Here is a 24594-nt window from a genome sequence, read left to right on the forward strand (position 1 = left end):
TTTCATCAATTAAACCCAACAGGAAAGGGAATCAGGTGGAAGAAAGACAACCACACGGAGAAAAGACTCTGTGGGAGAATGATTGAGAGCGAACATAGACTTTAGAGTGAATCTGAAGGAAGTAAAGTTATAATAAAGGTGACATGAAAGAAATCACAAGAAAATCTATATCACCAATTTCTATACTCCCACATTACTTATTTCACATGGCACAGAAAAATCTTAGGACAACCTACTTATAACCCTGTGGAAGTGAGAAACGGAAATAGAAATCAATAATAAGAGTTTGTAAAGCTATAGTATACACAATATAAATTTCATTTCACAAAGGTAAATTTGTCAAATATTACCTATCAGCTTATCTATACACTTTTATTCAGATAACTACCTTCTAAATTTAACTTTTTGAATAACTACCTTAAAAAATCAAGAAACTTCAATGTTTGCGACTACTTAATGGAAATTCATCAAGTACGACGTATCACATTTAAATCGCATGGTGAAACTTTGTTTATATTCAAACAACTAACTTATAAGAGCATCTACATGGGAGGCTTAAGAAGGGGATCAAGAGGAGAGAAAGAATTGTCAAAAGTAGACCCATCCATTAGATAGATTAGCAAAAATGAGAGAAGATAGCAAATTTTAGAACCTTTTTAGCTGATAACATTCTAGAAAATCGGAAAGGAAAATCCTTTTTTTCCAAAAAAATTGATTAATATTTTTGGAGCTTCAATAAAAATTGAGAACTGTTTTTTCGAGCCTCATGAAAGTGTGTCACCATTAGGCATTTGAGTCTTAAATAAGTCCCAAAAAACTAATATAGATTCGAGCCACATGAAGGGGTTTTTGAGACCCAAACTAAGTCTAGCCAATTGTGATGATTTTAAGTCCAGACAAGTTTTTGCTACCACTTTAAATGAAAAATCGGCGGACTCTGGTTGCAAAAACTTAAATTCATTAATTTAAAAAGGTGGTTAGTCATAAAGCTTTTTAAAAAGGTTGTTATATTAATAGAAGTGTATAAAAGGTGTTCTTGACAAATATACCGTTTGCAAACACACATCTAAATACTTGGGGAACATTCAATTTAAACATCACATTTAACAAAGGATTGATCATAAAAGTCATATAAGGATTGAGTTAACAAAAAATAATATGTACAAAGATGTTTGCAACGTAAAGATATCAACCTAACTAAAAAACTGTGACCTTCACACTTGAAAAAAAACAAAATGTTGTTCGAATCACTAACTATTATAGAAGTTGCTTCTATTACTTGATTTTCCTAAAATATCCTAAATAATAACACACAAGCACCTTGTTATATTCAACTTCAAGGAAACCTGAAAGACCCAATCAATACTGGTAACTTGTCAGAGTTGTATTACAATGTAGATTAGAAGTCTCATTATACTCCCTTATCTAGGTGATAAAATGGTCACTCATTGCTCAGAACCAAAAATAAGGGCTATATACATTAACAAACAGCTAAGGTATCTAAGATCATGTAAGGAAGGAATCAATTACACGGGTATAAACATTATAATACCAAGTTAAAGCTGGTTACAGTAAACTCTGGATCAGCAGAAAAGACCAGTTCAAACAAAAATCAATCCGTTCATTGCAAATATTTCTGAGTTTCGCTAACAGCAGAAAGACAAGGAACTTTCCCGTCCCAAAAACCTTGCCCCCCATCAGAGTGATAAAGAAGATGCAAACTGGAAACTTTAATCACAGGTAAAGTTTTTGGTCTTCATTGACCTGCAGAGTTGCAGTGCTATCACACTGGCAGTAAGCAAGTGATAAGACTCAGAGAAGAGAGATAGAGAGCTCAGGTTGAGGAGAGAGTTAGACTTCCTTGCATGTCCTATAAACTTGGAACCCAATTTGTATGAGGTTTGAGTAATACACCATATCTTTCCAATGCACTGAGATTGGGCTAGGCAAATGAATTATATCCTTGAATTAATAGCAGGTAGTGCAATGGGAAGAAATTCCAGTTTCACCAACAATTATACATGATGAAATTTTGGTTACGCCAACAATTATATTTATTCACAGATCTGCATCAACAAAAACACTGACAGCAATCCCAATGAAGTGGATACTATACCTTTTCATCCTCACGCTTTCGTTCCTTCTCTTTTGCCTTCTCTTGCAGGTAAACAACACAGTCCTTAAAGGTTTCCATTGCCAGTGTTTCATTCCCAATTTCCCTGGATAAAGTATATGGTTTGATAGCAGATTCAATATATCATTCAGAACCTCATATAAAACTGGAACTACCAGCATCATTAAATTAGGTATACCTGTACTCTTCACTATCCTCGAAGAGTTGTCTAGAATCTTCCCAAGTAGAAGATGCAGTTATGTCCTACAAAACAACACAGAAATAAATAAAAGGTCTTATAAAACAGTCGGTCACAAGATATATGAATTCATAGGTACCTTAAGAGACCGCAATAGATCAGTAAAGTCATCTACAAGATGCTGGCGCTTTTTAGCTTCTTTCTCTTCCTTCTCTTTGATCCTTTCAAGCTGATCTTCAAAAACCAGCTGCAAACAAGTAGATAGAAATCATATTATAACAACAGCAACAAATGTAAAAAGAAACCAACTAAGGGCCGTTCGGCATTATTTTCAGTTTTTAGTTTTAAAAAACTAAAATCAGGTTATAGTTTTGGTTTTATATTTTTTTCAAAATGATAGTAAAAAAACTACGGGTAAGAAAACTACTCCGTAATATGAAGAAAGAAGAAAGAAAAAAGAAACAATATCCCATCATTATCAGATTAGTAATAGTCCGTATTGTTTTCATTTTAAAGATTCTTCTAAAATTTGAGGAGCTTTATGACCACTCCTTACCACCATTTACGACAATTTTTTTTTTTTTTTTTGGGAATCAATCTGGTAAACCAAAGACTATCAGGAAGTGAAACCCCTTCTCTTTTTCAAACCAAACAAAATTTGGATTAAAAGGATGTAGATTTACTTCCTTTTCTTTCTCTTTCTTAATTACTTTCCTTACCCTTCAACCCAACAGCTCCTTAGCAGGGAGAAAACACAATAAAGTTGCAAAAGTCAGCAGACATAACCCTAACAGGCAATTCAGATATTCAACAGCCCATTTAACTATTCTACAACTCTAAATTATCTATAAATACCTTGAAATTAATATCAGAAATCGGTGGAGACCCAAGATCCGGGGAAACAGATTCCTTAAATTCGTCAAAAGTCCATGTAGAAGTCATAGTCATCTGCAATAAATAAATACATTCATGTAAACCTATTGACAGAGCTTAAAGCAAATTCTAGACAATTAAAATACACAGTGCAAGCAAATAACACATTTCATCTTACCTTGCTCAGCTTCATCACATCTTTTATTCTACTTTTGTCCTCATGATACTGTCAGAAGATAAAAAAAACTCAGACATTTCAGATATTTGTATAGTAATTACTAATTAGGACAGAAAACTAGCTCTTCCTCTAAAGACCTACTTTACAGAACATTGGAAGGAACAACAAATAGTCAACAGCATATCTCACAACAATTAAACAGTACACATAATATTAATTATACCAACAAGAATGAACATAATGGCAAACCATTAATATTATAGCATAGAGAAATTGTAAGCTGGAAAAAACAAAACACCAAAATTTTTCTTTAAAAAAAATATAACAGGAAGTTCATGAAGATTATGAAGTGTCTTCATTGGCTGATGTAAGTGGTGGTGGAGGTTTCCATCTGAGCCTTGGTCTCTTTGGTATGACATCATCAAGAGCAAGTATGGATTACGTAAGAAATGGGTGGGATGCTCGGGATACAGACAGCTGACTCATAACTGTCCATAAAAATTAATCTCAAACTTCTGTTCATCTTTCAACCCTTTGATAGGTACAAAATATGGGACGGAAAGAGGATTCACTATTGGGAGGATATTTGGATAGAAGAGACGTGTTTTTGTGCCCGTTACCCGCGATAATTATGTTTATCTTCTCTAGATGATGCTCCAGGTTTTCATAGGGTACTGCGTGGGAATTACATTTCAGGACACTATCCCATGATCGGGAGTTATAGGGGGCCGATTCTACATGACCACTTGGCTACTTAGTATTTCAGTTTATGGATGTGAAGGACTCCAGTGTATGTGTGGGAGATTCTTCAGATATCCTGTAAATCCTTTATTAGCTTTTTCGGTTAACCTATACAATATCCCTAGGCCTGCACAATGGGGTAAAACAGGAAAGGGGCAGGACGGGTCAAGAATAATGAAATAACATAGCAGGGCGGGTCACACCTGCTCAATCAAACCAGTTTTTATCTAACATCCCCCATCAAAAAGAATTGAGGCATAACTCATGGAGTAAAATTAATACTTCAGCAGCTCCAAGTACATAACCACATCACTTCCTCTACTCTCTCTTTCTCTTCACCCCTCAAAACTTCCACAAATTTCAAGGATAGGCTGAACCATAAAAAAAAGGATAAGAGAGCTAAAAATAATGAGTGGGTTGAGTAGAGATTAGAGGACAGAAAGAGAAGGGCAGGTGAAAGAAAGTAAGGTTTTGGAGGTTTGACGGGTAGGGAAACAAATCGAAGAATAGCATTTTAATTAATGAAGAACTTACATTTGATGAAACCGAAAACAGTAGAGTAGAGATTAGAGAAAGACTGATACTGAATGCTGATATAGAAAGAGATAGCACGAGGTTTTAGAACAGTAGCCCACAAAGTCAAACAGAAAAAAGTCTCCCATAAAAACATATAATGCAGACCGTGCAGTGCCCAAAGCCTGGCTTACCTTGTTATAAACTTATAATCCCATAAAATGCAGACCTACCCCGTAAACCCGTTAATGTGAGGGGACATGCCTGGCCCTTAGTTTCAGGGATGGTTCAGGGCCTTTAATACAGCCCCGCCCCATTGCACAGGTTTAATATTCACCAATCCCATTTGAAAACGCTATCAAGATTCAAGAAAGCCATGGTTCCTCTTAAGGTGCGGGCATTCATGTGGAGTTCTGGAAAGCTTTGAAGAGGATTAATAGGGAATGATATGCTCCGAAAACAAAGGCTGGCGATGGCTATCTCACTCAAATCTGCTTGTTTTCAGAGTTAAGTGAGTCTTGCTCTTTTCCGCACTGTGAGTAGACAAGTATCTGTGAAGAAGACTTTCAGAGAGGACTAGGTTCAACCTTCAAATATAAAGGATTGGTTGCAAATTGATTTGCGGGGTTCGGTAAGGTGGAGGAAAAGTTATCGTGGCAAAACACTGTGATGGCTATACTATGGATTATGTGGCTGAAGGAGAATGCCCATATTTTCAAGGGAACTGCTGGTTCCTATAATAGATTCTGGGATAAATAACATTGATAACATCTTTATGGGCTAAGGCAGCAGGGGTTTCCAAAATCATTTCATTGGGAAGACACAAAGGAACAAGGTCGATTTCTGAATACAAATTTTCCCTGAGGGCTCCTTGTCTTACTGTTGTACGCCTTACTTTGTTGTTTCAATAAAGAAATTCCTTGTAAGAAATAATTAAATTGGCTGATGTAGGCCAATTCAAAAGTCTAACAGAAAAAATGCATAATTTTGTAGAAATAGATATGAAAACAAGTGGACAAACAGAGGATAGGTATAAGATATGGAACTGTGGATGCTAGGTATGTACCTGGTTCTCCAATTCATCAACCGCATCCTCAAACAAATCTTTAGGAGTAGACCCTGATATGTTACGTGCCACAGCAAGATAAGCAGGAGATTCTTTGACCTGTAGTTCAAGAAGAAAACAAATTTCAAAAACGATGTATACTGTAGGGAATTTCCAGCCCTCCGTCTTGATTTATAAATAAAAAGGAAAGACTAGGTACCTTCGCACAATAATCGCGCCAGATTGATTTTGCAGTAAGAACACCAGCCGCAACATCAGCCTCCAACACCTTGCGAAATTCATCACGATTTTTTCGCTCTGCTCTCCTCAGTTGTTCCTATAAGTTTGTAATTAATTAATCACAAAAGCATAACTCAAATCTCAAACTGATAGTATTAGCAAGGTTATCAAAATCGTGATTCTACTTTGAATCGGAAGGGACTATTAGAATCGAATCGTAAAATAAAATCGTAGAATCGTAAGATTCTACAAACAAATATAAGCAAGATTTTATTCTCAAATTTCATTTAAAATGCTTATATTATAGGAAAAAATTTAATAATTGAAATATATAGTTGTTTAATAGTTATACAAGCAATATTTACGAGATTTTTCGGTAGTTAAGAAAAAAGTGTAGAATCGTGTAGAATCGTAAATCGAATCGTAAGACATATTTGAATCGTAAAATCGTAAGATTCTATGATTTGAATCGCGATTTTAATAACCATGAGTATTAGTGTCAAGCCAAGTAAGATCTGTGGAAATAGTCAATGGCCTCCAAAAAAATGTGGGGGATGATAAACGGTAAAGGGAGAGAAAAATATAGTAGTATGCAAACTTTTTGAAGCTTCTTCTGCTCCTCTTCTCCCTTCTCCAAGAAACGAATGTAATCCTGTTAAACACCACTATTAAACAAGACGTTCCAGTAGATATAACTCCATAAGCAGACAATAAGATATGCTATAAACCTGGAATATTTCTAAGCGGTCAATCTTTTCAAGACGTGAGCATCTCTCGTCATCCTCCAAGCGGTCCTGAACTTTTCTCCATAGGCTGTTTGCCTAAACATCAAAAATAAGTACATATACCATTATGATATGCCTAGTAAAAGGAAACTAACAAATTAAGAAGCATCATAATGCACCTCAATAAAGTCGCAAGATTCCAGAAACGTCCAGTAATCTTCTCTATTCCGTCGGTACTCTTCATCGGCCTTCTCCTTTTCCTGAATAAACTCAGCACAAGAAGCATACACATGAGCAGCCAAGAAGTATACCTGATAAAGCTGAAATCAAAACGAAAACTGAAAGAAGAGGCGAATAGCTGAGACTATAAACCAAAATAAAAAGTGACATGATTTCTAGAATGTTGGTTCACTAACGCACCCTTCTCAAACATCTAAATTATCATGATTGAAAGTGCCAAATGTGGTTTGAAAGACTTCGTTAAAAAGAATGAAACCTTCATGTAACTGAAAGAGCCACTTTGCTACTGTGTTTTAGGGAATTATTTTTTTAAAATTACAGCATGATTTTTAGATTGATATTGAAAAAGGGTATTAAATCTTGTTTACTAAAGTGACACATCATCCACATGACAGCATAAGTGTTTAAGGGAAGCATATTTAGCATTTTTCGTTATAGTAACTGTTAGTCACATTATTTCGGAACTTTTGTCCTTCACAAGATGCTATTTAAATCCAATACTTGCCTTTTTTTGGAGTTCCACCAAGTAATTATCGAAAAGCTCCTGCCGATCTTTCGGCTTTTCGACAGCTTTGAACCGCTCATCATCTTCAAACATAGTAACAGCTTTACTGATGACATCAAACTCTAATCAGAACAATTAAACAGACCAGAACGAATCTAAATAAGAATCACAACATCTGCTTCAATATGAGACAATTAAGAGGAAGCAGATCAAGCTTGCAAGTTGTAAATGGTAAACTCACAAAACATATACCTCCATTTCATCGATGATGCAAGTACCTCTGACTCCTTTAAAGCAAATAAAAAAATTATGTTATTATCAAACTCACAGCCCGTTCCCCAACATAGCAAACAAAATGATAAAAGGAAAAAATGCAATGGAAAAAATTAGGAGAAAAAGCATCGAAGGAAAGCAGCATACTTCCAACATTTTTGTAAACTCTTCCTTTGCTTTCTTCTGCCTCAAGCGCCGCTCCTCAGCCTCCTGTTTCCTCCTCTGTCCTAAATACTAGTGAAAAAAAGGAAGTCGTGAACGAACTTGATATTAATAACAATAAAAATTGTCTTCTGAACACAAAATAAACAGAAAGATAACCTAGAGATCCAAACAAACCAAGAAAAGCAATACAGGTTGCAGAAAAGCATCATCAATGTAATACTACCTCGTTAAAAGCTTGCTTCCGCTCCCCTAATGTTTTCAGAGCACCATACCTCTTGTCATTGACTATCACCCTCATAGCCTGGTAATATATTTAAATAAAACATTAAACCATAGGCAGGCTAACCGGACAGACTTTGTGCTATTTCATTTATTCACAAAAAAAATCAGCTCCATACCTGATCCCAATTCCAGTCAGAGTGGACATTTGCAGACTCAAGAAGTGACTTAAACGCGCCTTTTGCTTCCTAAGAAAAGAAAAAATGGGTCAGTGCAGAAATAATCATACAGACGTGCAGAAACAAACTCAAAACATACTAGATGAATGCCAAAGAAAAAGCAACAGAACATGCTAGACTAAGTCATCTGAAGGTATCATACCTGCTTGTTGGCAAAAACCAAAGGTTCATCATTGGTTGGTTTCTCGCTCAAACTAACTTTCCCAGCAGTAATCCCTTTACGTAATTCCTAATATGTACACAAGAATTCAGTAAGGCATCAAACTAAAATTCAGTTTGAGTCGATATAAGCACAAATGCACAAAGAATTTACTGCAGTATGGTGTATACCAGAATCCAGATTGCAATATTTGCAAGTCATATGTCTAATCACCTGTTATACACCCTCCCTTCCAAAATACTTGTTACACTCATCTTTGAACATAGTCTTTGATGATACATGGTTGCTTGGTTTTCCGATCAGGACAAGTGGGTTGGTTCGTTTCCTCCGATCAATTGTTATTTTAGTCAAAAATAGATGTGACATGAGTTAGTAGGTTTTTTCTTTTTTCGATTAAGTGAGTGTGTCAAGAGACAGATACTAAAATATTTGTGGGTTCATTCCTAACATGGAAGTTTAAAAAGTATTCTAGGACATATTAGAAAAAAGGAAGTGGTAACAAGTATTCTAGGACATATGAAAAAAGGAAAATGTAACAAGTATTCCCGGACATATAAAAAAAAAAAAAAAAACTGTAACAAGTATTCTGGGACGGAGGGAGTAACATATTCATGCCTACCCACATACCTCAAGATCATGTGCAGAACCTCCATCTGTAGAAGTTGAAATTTCTTGAGATGGTAATTTGTCTGAAGCATTCCTGTCAAGAAAAATATAATTAGAACTAGCAGGACATTACAGACCTCTGAGAAGATGAATAGACTGGGTTTAGTCCTTCAGTGACCAAGTGTATGAACCAAAAACGAAAAGTGAATTCTTTTCAGAAGTAACAGATATTTTGAAATTAACATGGGGAACACCTCTTCTGTATCCATCCCTCTCCTGACGCTGTTATCAACAACAGTGTCTCACTACCAGGACAGCATATTCTCACTGCTTTCAGTCTTCATGATGACTTAATTTGAATTGGTGTAAGAAATCCCCTGATCCCCTTAAATCTCCTTCGCTTATTAAAGGGTATGACAGGTTGGCTAAACAGCCTGCAGTATGGCCTCAACTTCCCATCTTTGTTACCTTTTCCACTTGGGATTTCAAAACAACACAACCTAACCTCAAAACAATCCACTAACATTTAACAACTTACCTTAGTACATCCTCTTCGTGTTTGACAATAAAACTTTGAGTCTTTGACACCCCCCCCCCCCTCTATCAACAATGAGGAATAGTTGGCCAGTTGGGTATTTGTCTGGATTTTAAATTTTAAGCAAGCTCTATGTCCCCTCTTCTCCAGAAAAAAGGATAAAGGTTGGCATCAAGGTCTTAGGACCAACTCTACTGCATGTCTATTTGAAACAGCGCTTAGAATTGGGTCCTCACTCCTCAGTGAATGTATGTCCTCTCGAACATAAAGAAATGAGCTTTGTAGCATTGTTAACTTTCCAGATCAAAGTTACCAAGGATTGACAAGACTCATAACCCCAGATAGACAAGTTGGAAGGCTAACACTATCTTGTTAAATGATTTGGCCCCCATTCAGCAGAATGCAAATATTATGAAAGTAGATTGGGCCAGATGATGACCAAGCATGGATCCAGGGTGATAAAACTAGTAGACTTACTAGCAAAGGAAGGTTGATTATTTAGCATTTCTTTTGTATAAAGAGTTCAACAGCACTCTAGTCCTTGTAAGAACGCTAAAAAATAGCAGACCATTATCAGCTAGTCTTCCTAGATACTGCAACAGTATACATTTACTTCTTCGTTGGTACTACCACCCAAAAAAAGTGAGGTTTAAATCTAACCCCGTTAGTAGATATAACAGGCAAATATGTGACCAAGAAAAGCAAGATTAAAGATAGATCAGGAGTAGAAATGTATACACTGTAATGGAGGAGGCATTTAATGCAGCAGGAAGAGCATCATCTCCAGAAATAGAAGCAGACAAAGGAGTCATTGCAAGAGCATTTGTCACTGCCATGCTGGTCGGAGCAGCTGAGTGCTCCATAAGGAGTTCTGATGACGCATCATTAACTACAGGTGCTGGGTTAACACCTGACGGAAAACTTAACGGGATTGAACTTGCACCAGAAACAGATGATGACCCATTGGAGCTGCCGGAAACTGGATTAGTTGATGGTGCTACTTCAGAGGTAAAACCTCCAGTTGTTGTAGGATGAGATTTCATTCCTGCATCTAACTGTGCTCCCTGACTAACTGCTTTTGCTGCTTGTTCACGAGCCAACTGCAAAGTCCAGCATCTAATTAGTGTTACAAGCCCATGGGCAGCAAGTCCTAGTTTATTCTCCAAACACTTTAATATACCTTCAAATCTTCAGGTATGGTCCATTTTGATTCCTTTGTAACCTTGTTAAAGTAATACCTAGTAAGCAGCACAGACAAAGCATGATCATCAGAGCAACGAATCTACAATGAACCAACAGGTTAATCAAACCCATGAAACACTCATGAATAATAGAATGGAACATTGAACATACTTCTTCCCTTCTGGAGTAGTGAACTCCTTCCATACAGTCGACGCATCAGCTCTCTGTGACAGGTAAAAGATATTAGATTCAAAATAACATTAAGTTATTTTCCTTTAATGAAGGATTCAAATAATTTTATTGAACATCAGAATCCCTTACGATACTCAAAGGAAAAAAATGTAAACATACAGACAAGCGGGAGCCCTCACAAACTCACAGAGAAAGAGACACGACTACCAAAAGCCAAAAAAATTGACAATAGCATTGTACAATCAATTATTACATAAAGCATGCGAAAAGAACTTGTTGCTTCTTATAAATGAACGAACAAGAGTATCCGCATTCAGTTCGTGATGTGGTGGTTCTGTGTCTATAAAGATCACTGATCTTTGTTGCAGCACCATAATGGGTAAGAATAGATATTGAGTGAACACGTGCACATACAAAAATCATAAAGAGCATGCCAAGCTCCAAATCATCAACTGTTTAAGAGAACAAACGGTCATACAGACACGTAAACAATCTTTGTGTCAACTAACGTAACCCAAGACAGCTATTAACAGCCTCATAAGATGTTTTAGCACACAGAAAAAGAAGCAAGATACCTGATTTCCTCGGTTTAGACAAGGCATATTCTTGTTACAACATGAATCACGGCACAATTATCAGAAACATTTTTATATACATTCTCAGTCATTTCACCAATAACAAAAATGAGATGTCAGTTGGAAGTCTTGGAACTAGAACATCTGAGACAATACCAATCATTGATGTCGAACTAACAGCTAAAAGCATGACGAAGAGCACAAACAAACCAACAAACTAATAGGTCATGTTTTGATTAAGTTACACAATGTCTTTTTATATGTTAGGCACTAACTCTACTAGGAACTAACTCCGAAGATATATAGCTTTACACAAACATCAACCTCAAACACAAATCTGAATAACAATGAAGCTGCAAACACATTGCAAAGCTCATCTTAGAATCCATCTTAGATATGCCAATGCACTACCAGTTACGGAGAATAGCTTAACCAGAGACAACTAACTGAAACAACTCCTGTTTTCTGGTTTTACACAATAAGTAGACAACATTCCAGTATCATATCAAAAGAAAAACCTCACGATAATGATTCGTAAGAGTGGGACTCTAGTCTATAGTCACCTAAAAGGCTAAAACAATAAAAATGCATGTTCAAATTGTTATACGTTTCAGAATGAATAACAAAATAATACCGAGTAATAAAAAAATTATTATATCAACACCCAATAAAAAAGATTATCATCCTTGTGTTCGGAAATCTGAACTACTCAATATCATCCCCCAAATCGCATGTCTAATTCATATTGTTTTGGAATTTTGCATAATAACCACCCAATTTGTTTACTTCCTCCATTTCACTAAAATTCAAACACTTGCTACTTCGGTGTTTCAAAGAAATTGCATCACTTCCCCTTTTGGTAAATTTTACAACTCATTTACTTTTATTATACTTGGCCCTATCTATCATCCATATTGGTTCGATACTAATTTGAAAGTTATGACCCTCTACATTAAAGTTTCTGTTAACACTATTCATGGTCATCGTGGTTGTAACATCACTCATTAAATTAACTCATGTTGATACCTTTGTAACATCACCCATAATTATTTTTTACAATTTTGTAACATTAAGCATCACTATACAAGCATGTTTAGCATCATTCTCTAATATCAAGAAACACAAACATCAACTATTCACCTAACTCAAACGCAAACAAAAGTTTTCCTCACCAATTCCTATGGATACTTCCCTAATCCAATCTTCAGTTCCTCTCCAAATTCGATCACCCTACAGAATTTTAACAATTATCCTCGGCCAATCCCACATAGAAAAATGCCTAATTCGAGTTCTTGTTAGAACGAGAAGAGCAAGCAATCTGGGAAGAAGAATACTCCACCTAAGGGAACTCGGAATAGTATGCATATTGGTGCTAAGGGAGTAAAAACAGCTTCGCCTACTTTTGTGGACCTCTCTGGTGATGATGATGATGACGCGAATAAGGGACAGGAAGCTATTGTCATTGGAAAGGAGAAGTTTATGCGATCGTTTTCTCACTTATTTTCTATTCCTTTCCTTACGAGACTTCCATGATAGTCGTTCTTTTCAATAATTTATGCTTCTTTTTATGCGTGGATTATATATTTACGTAACAATTGAAATATCGGGCTCTTTCATTTGCAAGGTATTATTAGCAACCATAACATATTTACTTATCATTTGATACATCATTTACTCCTAGTCTAATTATCAACCTATTTACTCAGTTAGTTTTGCAAATCGATTCCAATATCTTAGGACCGCGCAAGCTAATTGTTCCAAACTGAATCGCCTAATTGTTCCAAACAGAATCCCCTAATTGTTCCAAAGCTACCACTATATCGTAAAGTGGCCTCGTCTAATTTTATTCCTAATTCTGGGTATAGCCAACTCATGGGCATACTCATCTTTATTACAGCAACCTTATTAAACAAATAGCTTATGCTCCAAACATTGAGTATTGTGTTGGTTGAAAGAGATGTGAATCGGCATGTCAAACAGATTTTTAAGTGTTTGCGTTTATTACTTATTAGTTCCACAAACAAAGTCCCAACCAAGTAACAGCATTGAACAGTTCTTCCCACTTTTGTTTTGGGTGGCATAGCCCGTTGCAGTCCCCCACCCCGTTTGAATCAAATCAATAGCATAAAAGGTTTTTGAATTCTTGTAGCATGATTTTTGAATTTTCTAACTACGCGACTTGGCTTTGATTTTTATTTTAAGAGTCGCCTGAATCTCAAAGTTCTTTGAACCAGTCATAAACTACAGTGCAAAATATTCTAGGTGTTGAAAAAAAAAAGAAAAGGAGGGTGACAGTGTGACACAAATCCTTAATCCAAAACCACTCTTTCCCTCGTAGACTAGAAACACATTTGAATTGAGATTGAAAAAAAGAAAAAGAGGGTGCCAGTGTGACACAAATCCTTAATCCAAAACCACTCTTTCCACGTAGACTAGAAACACATTTGGCCGTGAACCCATGCTAATGAACAAACAATCCACAATTAAAAAACATTTTGTAGTCAACCACTATATCCCTACTCCATTCTACCAGAGTACCAACGGGAGAAAAAGGACCTCAGAAGAAGATATCATCAACAACTGCTTTTATTATGGGATAATCATGGGACAGCTCATGTCCATATTGGTCAATCTCACGCTGCTGCAGATGACTAGTGACTTCTAGGTTCCAGCCAAATAAAGTTAAAGTTCACGATTCCAGAAGGAAAGAAAAATAAAGTGGGAAGAACATCACTGATCAGATTACCACAGGTGAGGCTGACATAAGTCGGTTGGGACTTCCACTTAATTTTCCCCAACTTACTAAATGATTCCAGCCTGTTGATTTTATCCACATCATTATTTTGCATGTGCCCGCGATATTTTTCAGTTTTTCCCTTTGGCTCCACCTATTTTAACATGTGCTTTAAGACAGCTACGACACTAAGATATTTATTATTTGTTGAATACCATGAATTGTATGGAAGTAGGATACTTCAATTTGGGGGGTCAAAGAGTTTATGAAACTTTTCAGTTTAGTTGGCTCTTTGCGCCAAAAATTTTGACATAGCAGCTCTAATTAGATTCAAGAAAATATTCTGGAACACCTTTTCAGCCGAATGTGTGCAATCACTTAGCAAAGTTTGGCTAAACTAGTTCCCTTTTATGGCAGACACGTAATTGATGACATTTCAACTTACATGTGTAGCCTTCACAAGAAAATTGTGGTAATTTTGAAAGGGAGCATTAAAGAAAAACGTGAATGGCCTAAGACTTTAACAATACTCAAAAATATTAATTCCATTAATTTACAGGATGCTCAGCAGTTGGTCGAAGTTATAAATTACTTCCTCCATTCTTATTTACATGACACAATTGGGTTCTCACAAATGAATGTATTTGAAAGAAAGCTGTTGACAGGGACTCTTTTTTAGAGCTTACCTACGTACCTACACCATAAGCTTCGGTTTTGGACACTATTCACAAAAGTTCATTTGACTTCCTATTGTGATTTATACATAAGAAATAACATAGTCGTGTGGGGTCTTGTTAGATTCGTCTCAATAAATATTTTTTAAATATCAATTTTTTATAATTTTTGGAAGATATTAATGTTTGAAATCGTGCATTGGAAAACGTGGCTAAATAATTGTGTCATGTATAAGAGCAGAGGAAGTATTTTTTGATGGGAAGGTCAATTGCGGAAAGAAGGAGAAGCAATCTTAAAACAAGAACATATGTGAAACCATTCAACATGAAAAATAAGCATAAAAGAAAAGATATTCCTATCTAAGAAAATAATGTATATAGCGAATCATTGCCTGCCTTGCAAAAGTGAATCCGCCTTCAAGGTGAGCATATAGAGTAGTCTCCTGACTTGCCATGACATCTACAAACCAGTGGGAACATGCAAACAAAAGGAGAATTGGAATAAAACAATCTTGTCCAATTAAGTATTCCTTCTATTCAAGTTATAGAAGTCTACAACCATAATTCCATAAACCGGAACATACCAAGCAAATAATACCCAAACAAAAAAGAAAAAAAATCAACGTTTAACTAAAGATTAGACAATTAAAAAAGAAGCATGCTAAGATGAAAATAACTCACCTCTGTTGGTGTCATTAACTCAACAGGCTTCTCCCAGCTAGATTGCTTAGTTTTCTTGTTATAATAATATCTGCGCCGTACAAGATAGAATAACAAAGAAATGAACAAAGTGTTGATCGTTAAATAGGGAGCCAAACAGTACACTATGTATAAGTTAAAATTTAATCTTTATTTTTCAGACCCCGGCCATAGATGAAAAGACAAAACTACAAGTAATAGACTAGCAAAATGATGAATGTAGACTATGTATTCAGTTATCGACATAGGTACACCAATAATGACAGAAAAAATTAATAATAATGCTAAGGAGAAACGAATCAGAACCTTCTTCCATCTGGAGTGTTGTGCTCTTGCCAATCAGATGAGGATTGTTGGCTGGTGTCGGGGGGATTAACAGCCTGAAATCAAGAGTAGTAAAAAAAAAGGTTGATCACAACCACAGTTCTACTACACTACTAGACTCCACGAAGAAAAAATATCCAATAAAAGCAAGATCATAAGAACTGTCCACGAATGCGAAAACAATGTCTCATTTTCTATTGCCAACAATCAAAAAGATGTCTACCTTCAAGGTTTTTCTCAAACATTCTCTTACCTCACCATCTCAAGTTCTCAAAATAAAGTCGCAAACACATGAACACAGATACATGATAGAGAAAGAAAAAACGGATCAGGTGGCATTGATGTGCAGAAACTGTGGTATACAAGGACACATAACCAGCAAGATGTACAAGATGGATGGTTGAGATCTATTATTAAAATATGAAGCCAGAGATGGAGGTGACACTTGTTGGGGTTTGATGTAGTGTGGAGATGGGTTTGATGGGCAATAAACTAAGGAGGCATTAGGAGAGGCTTGGAAGGTGGAAGAAAGGTTACGTAGGAAAATCCAGCGGGGCCGCTTGGTTTCCAGCGGGCATTGCAGTTGCAAATTTCTTCTTCCTTTTGTGAACAAGCGAGTGGCCAGCGGGCTGGTTTTCGTGACGGCTCTTGCTAGCTTCCTCTCTTTATGTTTTGATCAAGGGATGTGGCTTGTTTAGAACCCTAGGATTGTCTTGTATACTCTAGCACTATATATACTCATAATATGCTTGTCTTAGAGTTAGGGTTGTTAATTTATAAGAGAGAAACTCCTCATTGAAAGCTCATACACTTAAGGTTTAAGTGAGGGTGAGTTGTGAGGTGAAGCTTGCTTAGCTTGATAATCTCTTTGTAAATCTTCATCATAACTTCTAGTGGGTTGGTGGGTTTTTCTCCTAGTGCTCGGGTTTCCCACGGTAAATTTCCTTGTCCCCATTTTCATGCTTGGTTTGCTTGCTTAATCGATCTTCGTAATTGTTAATGTTTGTTATTACAAATTAGATTGAACACTTCTAATTCAATCCCGTTCATACAATTGTATCCCCAACAACCTCAAAAAATCACCAGACGGAATGGAATCAAATCCTACATCTCATTGGCAGCCGTAGTAATCCAGAAAAAAAAAAAAAAGGACTAAACCTCTTTTTCTTGAAAAAACTTTGCTCCTACGGTTGCAAGAATGGTGGTGTTTTGTTGATAATTGGAGTTCATCAAGGTAGCGTTTACTGGTGACCGGTGAGCTTAGTTTTAAAAATTGTGCCTAGGGCGACTGGGGGCGCAATTGAGAACGCGCCAGGTACGAATAGCGTAGCGAGGTACAAGGTGCGCGTGCTTTGTGCGCTTTATGTGGAAGCGGGCTTTTGTTGAAGCGCACGTTTCTTGTGTTATGGGCGCAGAAGCAAGCTTGAATTAAATAAATTAACACGTAATACTCACGTGACCAATTTTTAGTGAGTTTTGTTTTGTTTAATGGGCAGAATATTAAGTTTAGGAGAGAGAAAACCTATGTTACTCCGACACTTCTTCCGACGGTGGGTGTCGGTGTCGACACGACCCGACCCGCGACACGACATTCGACACGTGTCCGGGGAGGTGTCGACACCGGTGTCGGAAAAGAGTCTGAAATGTAGTGTCGGAATCGGGAGGAGAAAAGAAAAGGGTAAATATTCGAAACCCTAGATTTAGCAATTGAAGGTCGAGGAAAGCGAGAAAAGAACAACTATATTGGGGCTTTTGTTGTTGAAGAAAAAATGCCCTGATTGCACTCTTCAATTTTTGTTTTCACTAATTGACTTTGAGAATCAGCCATGCATAGCTATCCAGCTCTGCGTTTCCTTCCCGTTTCTCTGTTTTGCGTCGTTGGTGAGGGTGAGTGGGTGGGCTTTCCACCTTTTTCTTTTTCTTTTAACCTTTTTTTTCAATAGCCCAGGCCTACTAGGGCACCACTCACATAAAATAAAATTAATCAGCCATGCATGGCTATCCAGCTCTGCGTTTCCTTCCCTCTTTTATATTTATTTATTACTTTTCAATTCTAGAATTTACTTATTACGGAGTACTTTCCAATTCAAACCCACGTTTACACTTCAATTCTCTGTATCTTTAACTCCTTTAAACAACTTTTACCTTGTTTGGTAATTTTAATTTTTTCTTTTATTAATATTTAACAACTATTTTTGTTTTTTTATTAAAAGTCTCAATTTTTTTTCCGACACTTTGTAAGGGAGCCGTGTCTAAAAAACAAGTCAAGACACTCCTTTGACCGTGTCGGAGTGTCTGCAAATATTTGGATCGGAGTGTCAGACACTCCGACACCTTGTCGGACACGACACCGACACTCGTGTCTGAGTAACATAGGAGAAAACCTTACCTGCGAATTTAGGGGTTTTGGAGAAACCCTAGCTGCGGTTTTGGAGGTTGTCCAACCACCTTGTTGTTGCCGGATTTCTCCAGCCATCAAGCCCAGGACTCGCCGGAAAATTCCGCATCTTTAGGTTATGGTAAATCTTCTTTTGAATTTTTTTTCTTTTTCATTCATCTTCTCTCTTTGTTTTTTCGATTTTTTTCAGTCTTCTTCTCTCTTTTTTTTATTTTTCTTTCTTCTTGTCTCTCTGTTTTTTTATTTCTCTGCTTTTTTCTTTTTTCTAGGCTCTTTTTTTATTCTGTTTTTTTTTAATTTTGTTTTTAACTATTTTTTATATTTTGATTTTGTAATATTCTGTTTTTAATTATTTTTTCATACTTTTTCTCTGACCTTCTTTTTCAAACTAATTAGTAGGCAACTATGAAGCACGGGTACGCCTCCCAGGCGCCGTTTCCCGTACCGGGTACGGGTACGGGTACGGGACGGATTCGCCTAGGATTCGTACCCAAAACGAATCCAAAGGGCCGGGTACGCGAGTTATGTTTGGGGACGGCTAAGGTGAAGTCGGGGACGGGGTGGGTACGTTTTCTAAGGAGGAAGACACGTACCCTATAGGTTTCATGAAATCTGAGAGGCCCGCCGGTCACCGGTCGTCTCGCCCAATGATACAGTGTCCATTGAAAAAGATGGCGAAGGAAGAAGAAGACGACTGTTTTTTTTGTTAATAATGGCGATGGGGAAAAAGGATGAAGAAGACGAGCCTTGTCCTTCTATTAATTTATTACGGAAGTACTCCATTATTTTAGTTTTCTGTTAAGTGTTTACAAGCGTACAGCTGTACAGCAAGGCAGTTAGATTCTTTATTTAATATTATGAGGATGAGGATGTACAGCTGTTACTCATTACGCCTGTTAGTACTTTATTGTTTTGTCACATTGACCAAGCCTTTGCCAGCTGTTTTGTCTTATCAAAAAGAGTATTTTTTTCTTTATTTATTTTTCTTTATTCATTTAATTTTTTATACAAGTAAGGAACACGTGATATAAACATTTATTTATTGAGAGGTTATTTATTTTGTTTTATGGTTTTAATTTTTAAAGATTCTAAAATTTAAAGTCCCATAAAGGTTATTTAGATATTAAATTTAGTTATTTTTTTGGTATTTTTAACTTTGATCTATTTATATGCGGATGTTTAAATTAGTTTTTTTTTTTTTTTTTGCCGAATCCATGCCGTACCCGTTTTTTGCATTTTTTATTTTGCCGTTTTCTGTCCCCGTATCCGTCCCCGTACCCGTCCCCGTTTCCGTGCAACCTAGGTAGGCAACAGCTAGGTTGCACGGAAACGGGTACGGGAACGGGTACTGGGACGGGTACTGGGACAGAAAACGGCAAAATCAAAATTGCAAAAAACGGGTACGGCATGGATTCGTTAAAATAAAAAAAAGTTAAAAAATAAAATAAAATAAACTCAATTAAATACACGTGAGAATCAAACGGAAAGTATAAAATATTTAAAACAAATACTCTTATTTAATTAAAATATCTATCTTAGTAGTGATTGGTGAGAAAAATGTGGACTTGTAAAGCGGTTGTAAAGTGGCTTTTGGAAGCGGGGATTGCCTTTCATGTGGCTACTTATAATAGTTTCAAAGGCATGCTTGATGTCGTTGCACAATATGGCATGGGATTCAAGCCACCAAGCATGCATGATCTAAGAGTTCCTCTCCTCAAGAGTGAAGTAGAGGAGATTGATAAACTAAAGGAAGAGCACCAGAAAGAGTGGGCAACAAAAGGTTGTTCAACTATGTTCGATTGATGGCGTGATTCGATTGCCTCAAAAGATATAGTGAGCTTTCTTGTCAACTCTCCAAAAGGCTATTTCTTCATAAAATTCATGGATATTTCCGATGTTGTGAAAGGTGTGAATTTGTTGTTTCATATGATTGATGACATGGTAGAGGAAGTTGGAAACAAAATATAATCCAAGTGGTGACGGATAACGCATCCAATTATGTTAAGGCACGTAAGATATATAGATCTTCTTCTTACTTTATATGTTACATTTCGTTTCCTTTTATTTAAAACTAATTAACTAAATGCCTTCTCTTTTGTTATAAATTTGTAGGAAGATTGTTGGAGGCTAAAAGACATCTTTATTGGACTCCTTGTGTCGCACATTGTTTGGACTTGATGTTGGAAGATATTGGGAAAATTCCCAAGGTCAAGAATTCTATGAACAAATGCAACTTTATGAATGGTTATATATATAACCATATATCACTTGTGAACTTGATGAGGAAATTCACAAATCAAAGGAATTTGCATAGGCCGCGGGTACAAGATTTGCTACATCTTTCATCACTCTTGCTCAATTTCATAAGCAAAAGAGTAGCTTCAGGAAGATAGTTACTTCTCAAGAGTGGAGTACCTCTAAGTGGTCAAGGGATGTGGGAGAAAAGAAAATAGAAACATATTTGTTGCAAGACACTTTTTGAAGAAATGTCTTATATGCTCTTAAGTTGGCCGGTGCACTAGTTAAGGTGCTTAAAATTGTTGATGGAGAGAAAAAGCCTCCTATGGGATATATTTATGAAGCCATGGATAGGGCTAAGGAGAAGGTTAGTTCCGGATGTTGAAACTCAAGAGAAGATTCTTTTGGAATTTAATTCATTTAAGAATGCCACCCATCTCTTTCGACTATCCAGGTCGCGTACCATGGTTAACCCGGAATGAACGAATCAGAATCGGGGTTCGAGGCAACGTACCACGTTCCGGGTATCACTGTGACAAATTAACCTTATGTTTCTGAAATCGAACAAAACCACCTTTAAAAGTATTAGTTTGTCTACAACCACCTAATAACAACTTTTTTTTTAGGTAACACCACCAGTTAATGAAATGAACTACCACAGCCAATATGAGTGAATTACCCAATTTGATACATTGTTATTCAACTATCTCTCATTACCCCTCCATTTTACAATTACCTAAAAATGACCAATACACCACCGACCAAAATTTATGAAGTTCATCCTTTTCTCCTTCCCCTCTTTGGTTCTCAACAAGTCTCTCTCTCTCCCTCTCACTTTCTCCCCCCCCCCCCCTCTCTTTCACCCAAACATTATCTCGTTCTCACACTATCTATCAGTTATTGATGACAAAAATTTGTCAAAATAACGCATCGATGGGAGATTTTTTTTCGGATGAAAAGTGTGTTTTGGAATGCCAACGTCATGGAAGATGCCAAAACAGAGAGATGACTTTTGGAGCATGAAATTTTCATTCTACGAATTTAAATCCACAATTGAGTAAGCACCAACGCCTTTTTTACACCAATGGAACCCTTAATTATACTCGATTTCTGATTTTAATAACCTATGTGAAAAGCCCCAAATTCATGCCAAGAGCAACTCATAATCCCTAAAACGTAATTTCATGTTGTTGGGTGAATTTCTAAGCAGCTTAGCGTGATTAACGACTTTAGCATGATTACTTAGTTGTTGAAGACTTCAACTTCAGATTCGTATAGCAAATAGTTCGAACGTGAGAAAATATGGGTGTGCTAGTTTTGGGGGGAGTGAATGGGATAATATACTCTGGTTTATCGCGAAATGGAAGGGAACAAGAGGAGGGGGAAAAAGGAGGTAAATGAAAAAAGATTGGGATCCACCTATCTGGACTCTGGATCTTGGATCTTGGTTGGAATCAAGTGAAATGTGTGTTACCTAAACAAAAAGTTTGTATTAGGACGTTGTAGTCCTTGTATACCCCAAAAAAGGTCATTAAAAGGTGTTTTATTAATTCCACATGCATAAAAGGTAGTTGTTGGCAATTTTTTCTTACTCCCTCCATTCTTGAACATTAGTACCTTTTGGAATCTAAGAAAGTCCAACATAAGTACAATTGTCACATGAATCCCAAACTCCCAATAGAGTAACCATGAGAGAGAAATAATTAAGGGGTTTATGGGGATAAAGGTTTACTGGGGAGTAAGCAAGTTGGTCATTTGGATATTTATAAGGGTATAATTGGGATAAATGTTGGACAAATAAGAAATGTCCAAAAAGGGACTAACAAACAAAAACAACTCACACAAAAAAGGACTAATATTCAAGAACGGAGAGAGTAAAAGATATTAAGAAATGGGAGCCAAAAAATTACCCAAAAAATCCCAAAGGGGATGGGAGCCAAAAAATTACCCCAAAATGTTATCTTTCCCCTTCTTAAAACCCTCGGATGTAACAGCCACTTAGTAAGCTCTATAGGGCAATAAGTTCTATAAAGTACTCTTCAGGTTCTTAAGACTTGTTCTTACTCTCCCATAATCTCTTCAATTATCCTTACACACCATTAACACCATTAACAATTAAACTGGGGTATCGGATTCCTTTAATGCACACACCATCATTCCATCAAAGCCTCCCCTCCCATATTTTGGGCCTCTACTTTACCCCATCATAAAAAGCCTCATTCTGAACTTTAGACTTCAAATTCTTCAATGAAAGAAAGTTTTCTATTCCCCTCTTACTTAGCTCCTTTAGTTTCTAACACATTTTAATTTTTTTACAAGCTTCAGTAAGAAAGCAGATGTGAGGCTTATCTATATATATCATTGTATAAAAAACTGACTGAGAGTCAAGCAAGAGAACTTACAGGAACGGGGGCAGCGGAACCTGAAGACTGGTCTGCTGTTTGTGGAACTGGTACAAAAGGCGCAGCACTTTGACTTCCAGATGATAACCATGGTTGACCGCCAACTGATGCTGCAGGTGTTGACAAATGGGATACTGGTTGAAACTGTGAAAAGGCGATCAATTAAATTCACCAACAAACTTATCCAGTAAACTACTTATATGACAAATCTATAGCATAACTCAAGACTGTTTATGAAAAATATCTTACAGTATATGACGAAGAAAAAGGAATTCCCATGCCACCTACACCAGATGGGTGATTGCCAAAAGGCGGTGCAGAATGCTGATTCTGCTGTGCACCCAATGTCATAGGCCTGTTTGGCTGACCATATGGCATAGCCATACCTTGTGACGACATAGGAACACCAGGCATTCCAGGTCTAGGAGGTAACTGCTGCATGGGTTGAGAGAATTGCATGGGTTGGGAGAACTGCATAGGTTGATTATGACCAGAAGGAATGTTCTGTCCTGGTGCTAGAAACTGTTGTGCAGACCCAGGTAAATATGGCTGCCCTTGCTGGCCTGGGACTGCTGGACGATACTGCAAAAGCAATAATACATGAGCAAAATTCAGCAAATTTTCACCATAATAATAAAGCTCGAAAAACACCAACAATCTACCTGTGTGGACATAGGAGGGCCATAGTTTTGGGCAGTGCCCATAGAAGCTATTTAGGGGGCAGAAGCTGTTTTAACAAGAGAAAAGATTATCAATTAAAATAAATCATACTTAACAGTTAACATCTGGGTGTCAAAACTATCCGGGACTAAAACTAACTAATTGTACCCAACAAAAACCAGAGATTGAACATTAACAAATTAATCTTCCATCTAAGGGTTAACAACGAGTAAATGTTCTAATTATACCTCACGTTGCACTTGCTGTCTGCTGAATCGGGTTTCGGACTTTCGGCTCGACGGGGACGGCTCCTCCTCCTCGTCTCCTCGAGTCCTCGGTGCTTGGAAATGATGAACACGGTGCTCGGCTCGAAGGACGACGGCTCCTCCTCTTCCTCGGTTTTCGCCGGCTCGACGGCTCCTCCTCTTCCTCGGTGACTCGGTTCCTCTCCCTCGCGACCTCGCTTAGTCGCCTCGGTATGCTGCGGATCTGGGTGTACTTCGGTGGTTATTTTGCCTCGGTTTGATTATTCACCCAATAAATAAAAGAGGAACTGAAGAGACAAAATACCTCAAAGTCTCAAACTCTGTATTCGTAGTCGGCTGCGATTTGTAGACGGCGGCGAAATTAACTGGAGCTCGGAAAGAGAACTTTGGGAACTTTAAGATATGCGATAAATTATAATGACTGCAATTATAATGGCTCAATCTGAGGTTAGGGTTTAGCGGTTTACGGTTCACAATAGCAGTTAGCTGATTACCTTTTTTTTTTTTTTTTAAGCAGATTTGACTGCGGATTTGACTAGCTGTTTATATAAGTGTGTTTGGTAACACTTAGAGGTTTTTTAAAAGTTTTTCACTATTTTTTTTATGTAAAATGACACTTATGGACATTGTTAACATTATTTTCTTTTACAATATTTTTTTTAATTATAATGTAAATAGTAG

General features: G+C 36.9%; 1 protein-coding gene across 3 annotated transcripts in view; it reads right to left on the bottom strand.

Moving 5' to 3' along the window:
• The window catches only part of LOC110789638 (pre-mRNA-processing protein 40A), a 28041-nt gene extending 3704 nt beyond the window's left edge, over positions 1 to 24337 (bottom strand). Inside the window, exons 1-27 of one of the 3 annotated variants that reach the window (XM_021994335.2) lie at positions 24218 to 24337; positions 23896 to 24136; positions 23650 to 23714; positions 23237 to 23569; positions 22988 to 23131; positions 15932 to 16005; positions 15608 to 15677; positions 10923 to 10975; positions 10750 to 10807; positions 10308 to 10669; positions 9056 to 9128; positions 8411 to 8497; positions 8209 to 8277; positions 8034 to 8111; positions 7793 to 7879; positions 7625 to 7659; positions 7373 to 7478; positions 6807 to 6887; positions 6631 to 6723; positions 6501 to 6554; positions 5883 to 5999; positions 5684 to 5782; positions 3364 to 3411; positions 3168 to 3260; positions 2452 to 2559; positions 2313 to 2377; positions 2117 to 2219 (exon numbers count right to left, since the gene is read on the bottom strand). In XM_021994335.2, the coding sequence (XP_021850027.1) occupies positions 2117 to 2219; positions 2313 to 2377; positions 2452 to 2559; positions 3168 to 3260; positions 3364 to 3411; positions 5684 to 5782; positions 5883 to 5999; positions 6501 to 6554; positions 6631 to 6723; positions 6807 to 6887; positions 7373 to 7478; positions 7625 to 7659; positions 7793 to 7879; positions 8034 to 8111; positions 8209 to 8277; positions 8411 to 8497; positions 9056 to 9128; positions 10308 to 10669; positions 10750 to 10807; positions 10923 to 10975; positions 15608 to 15677; positions 15932 to 16005; positions 22988 to 23131; positions 23237 to 23569; positions 23650 to 23691 (2532 nt within the window). In that variant the 5' untranslated portion in view covers positions 23692 to 23714; positions 23896 to 24136; positions 24218 to 24337. Of the gene's footprint in view, positions 1 to 2116; positions 2220 to 2312; positions 2378 to 2451; positions 2560 to 3167; positions 3261 to 3363; positions 3412 to 5683; positions 5783 to 5882; positions 6000 to 6500; positions 6555 to 6630; positions 6724 to 6806; positions 6888 to 7372; positions 7479 to 7624; positions 7660 to 7792; positions 7880 to 8033; positions 8112 to 8208; positions 8278 to 8410; positions 8498 to 9055; positions 9129 to 10307; positions 10670 to 10749; positions 10808 to 10922; positions 10976 to 15318; positions 15387 to 15607; positions 15678 to 15931; positions 16006 to 22987; positions 23132 to 23236; positions 23570 to 23649; positions 23715 to 23895 lie in introns of those variants that run through there. The other 2 variants (XM_021994336.2, XM_021994337.2) reach the window with 2 other exon arrangements.
• Positions 24338 to 24594: the final 257 nt, after the last annotated feature.

This window comes from Spinacia oleracea, chromosome 4 (genome assembly GCF_020520425.1).
Source record: "Spinacia oleracea cultivar Varoflay chromosome 4, BTI_SOV_V1, whole genome shotgun sequence".
Lineage (NCBI taxonomy): Eukaryota > Viridiplantae > Streptophyta > Magnoliopsida > Caryophyllales > Amaranthaceae > Spinacia > Spinacia oleracea.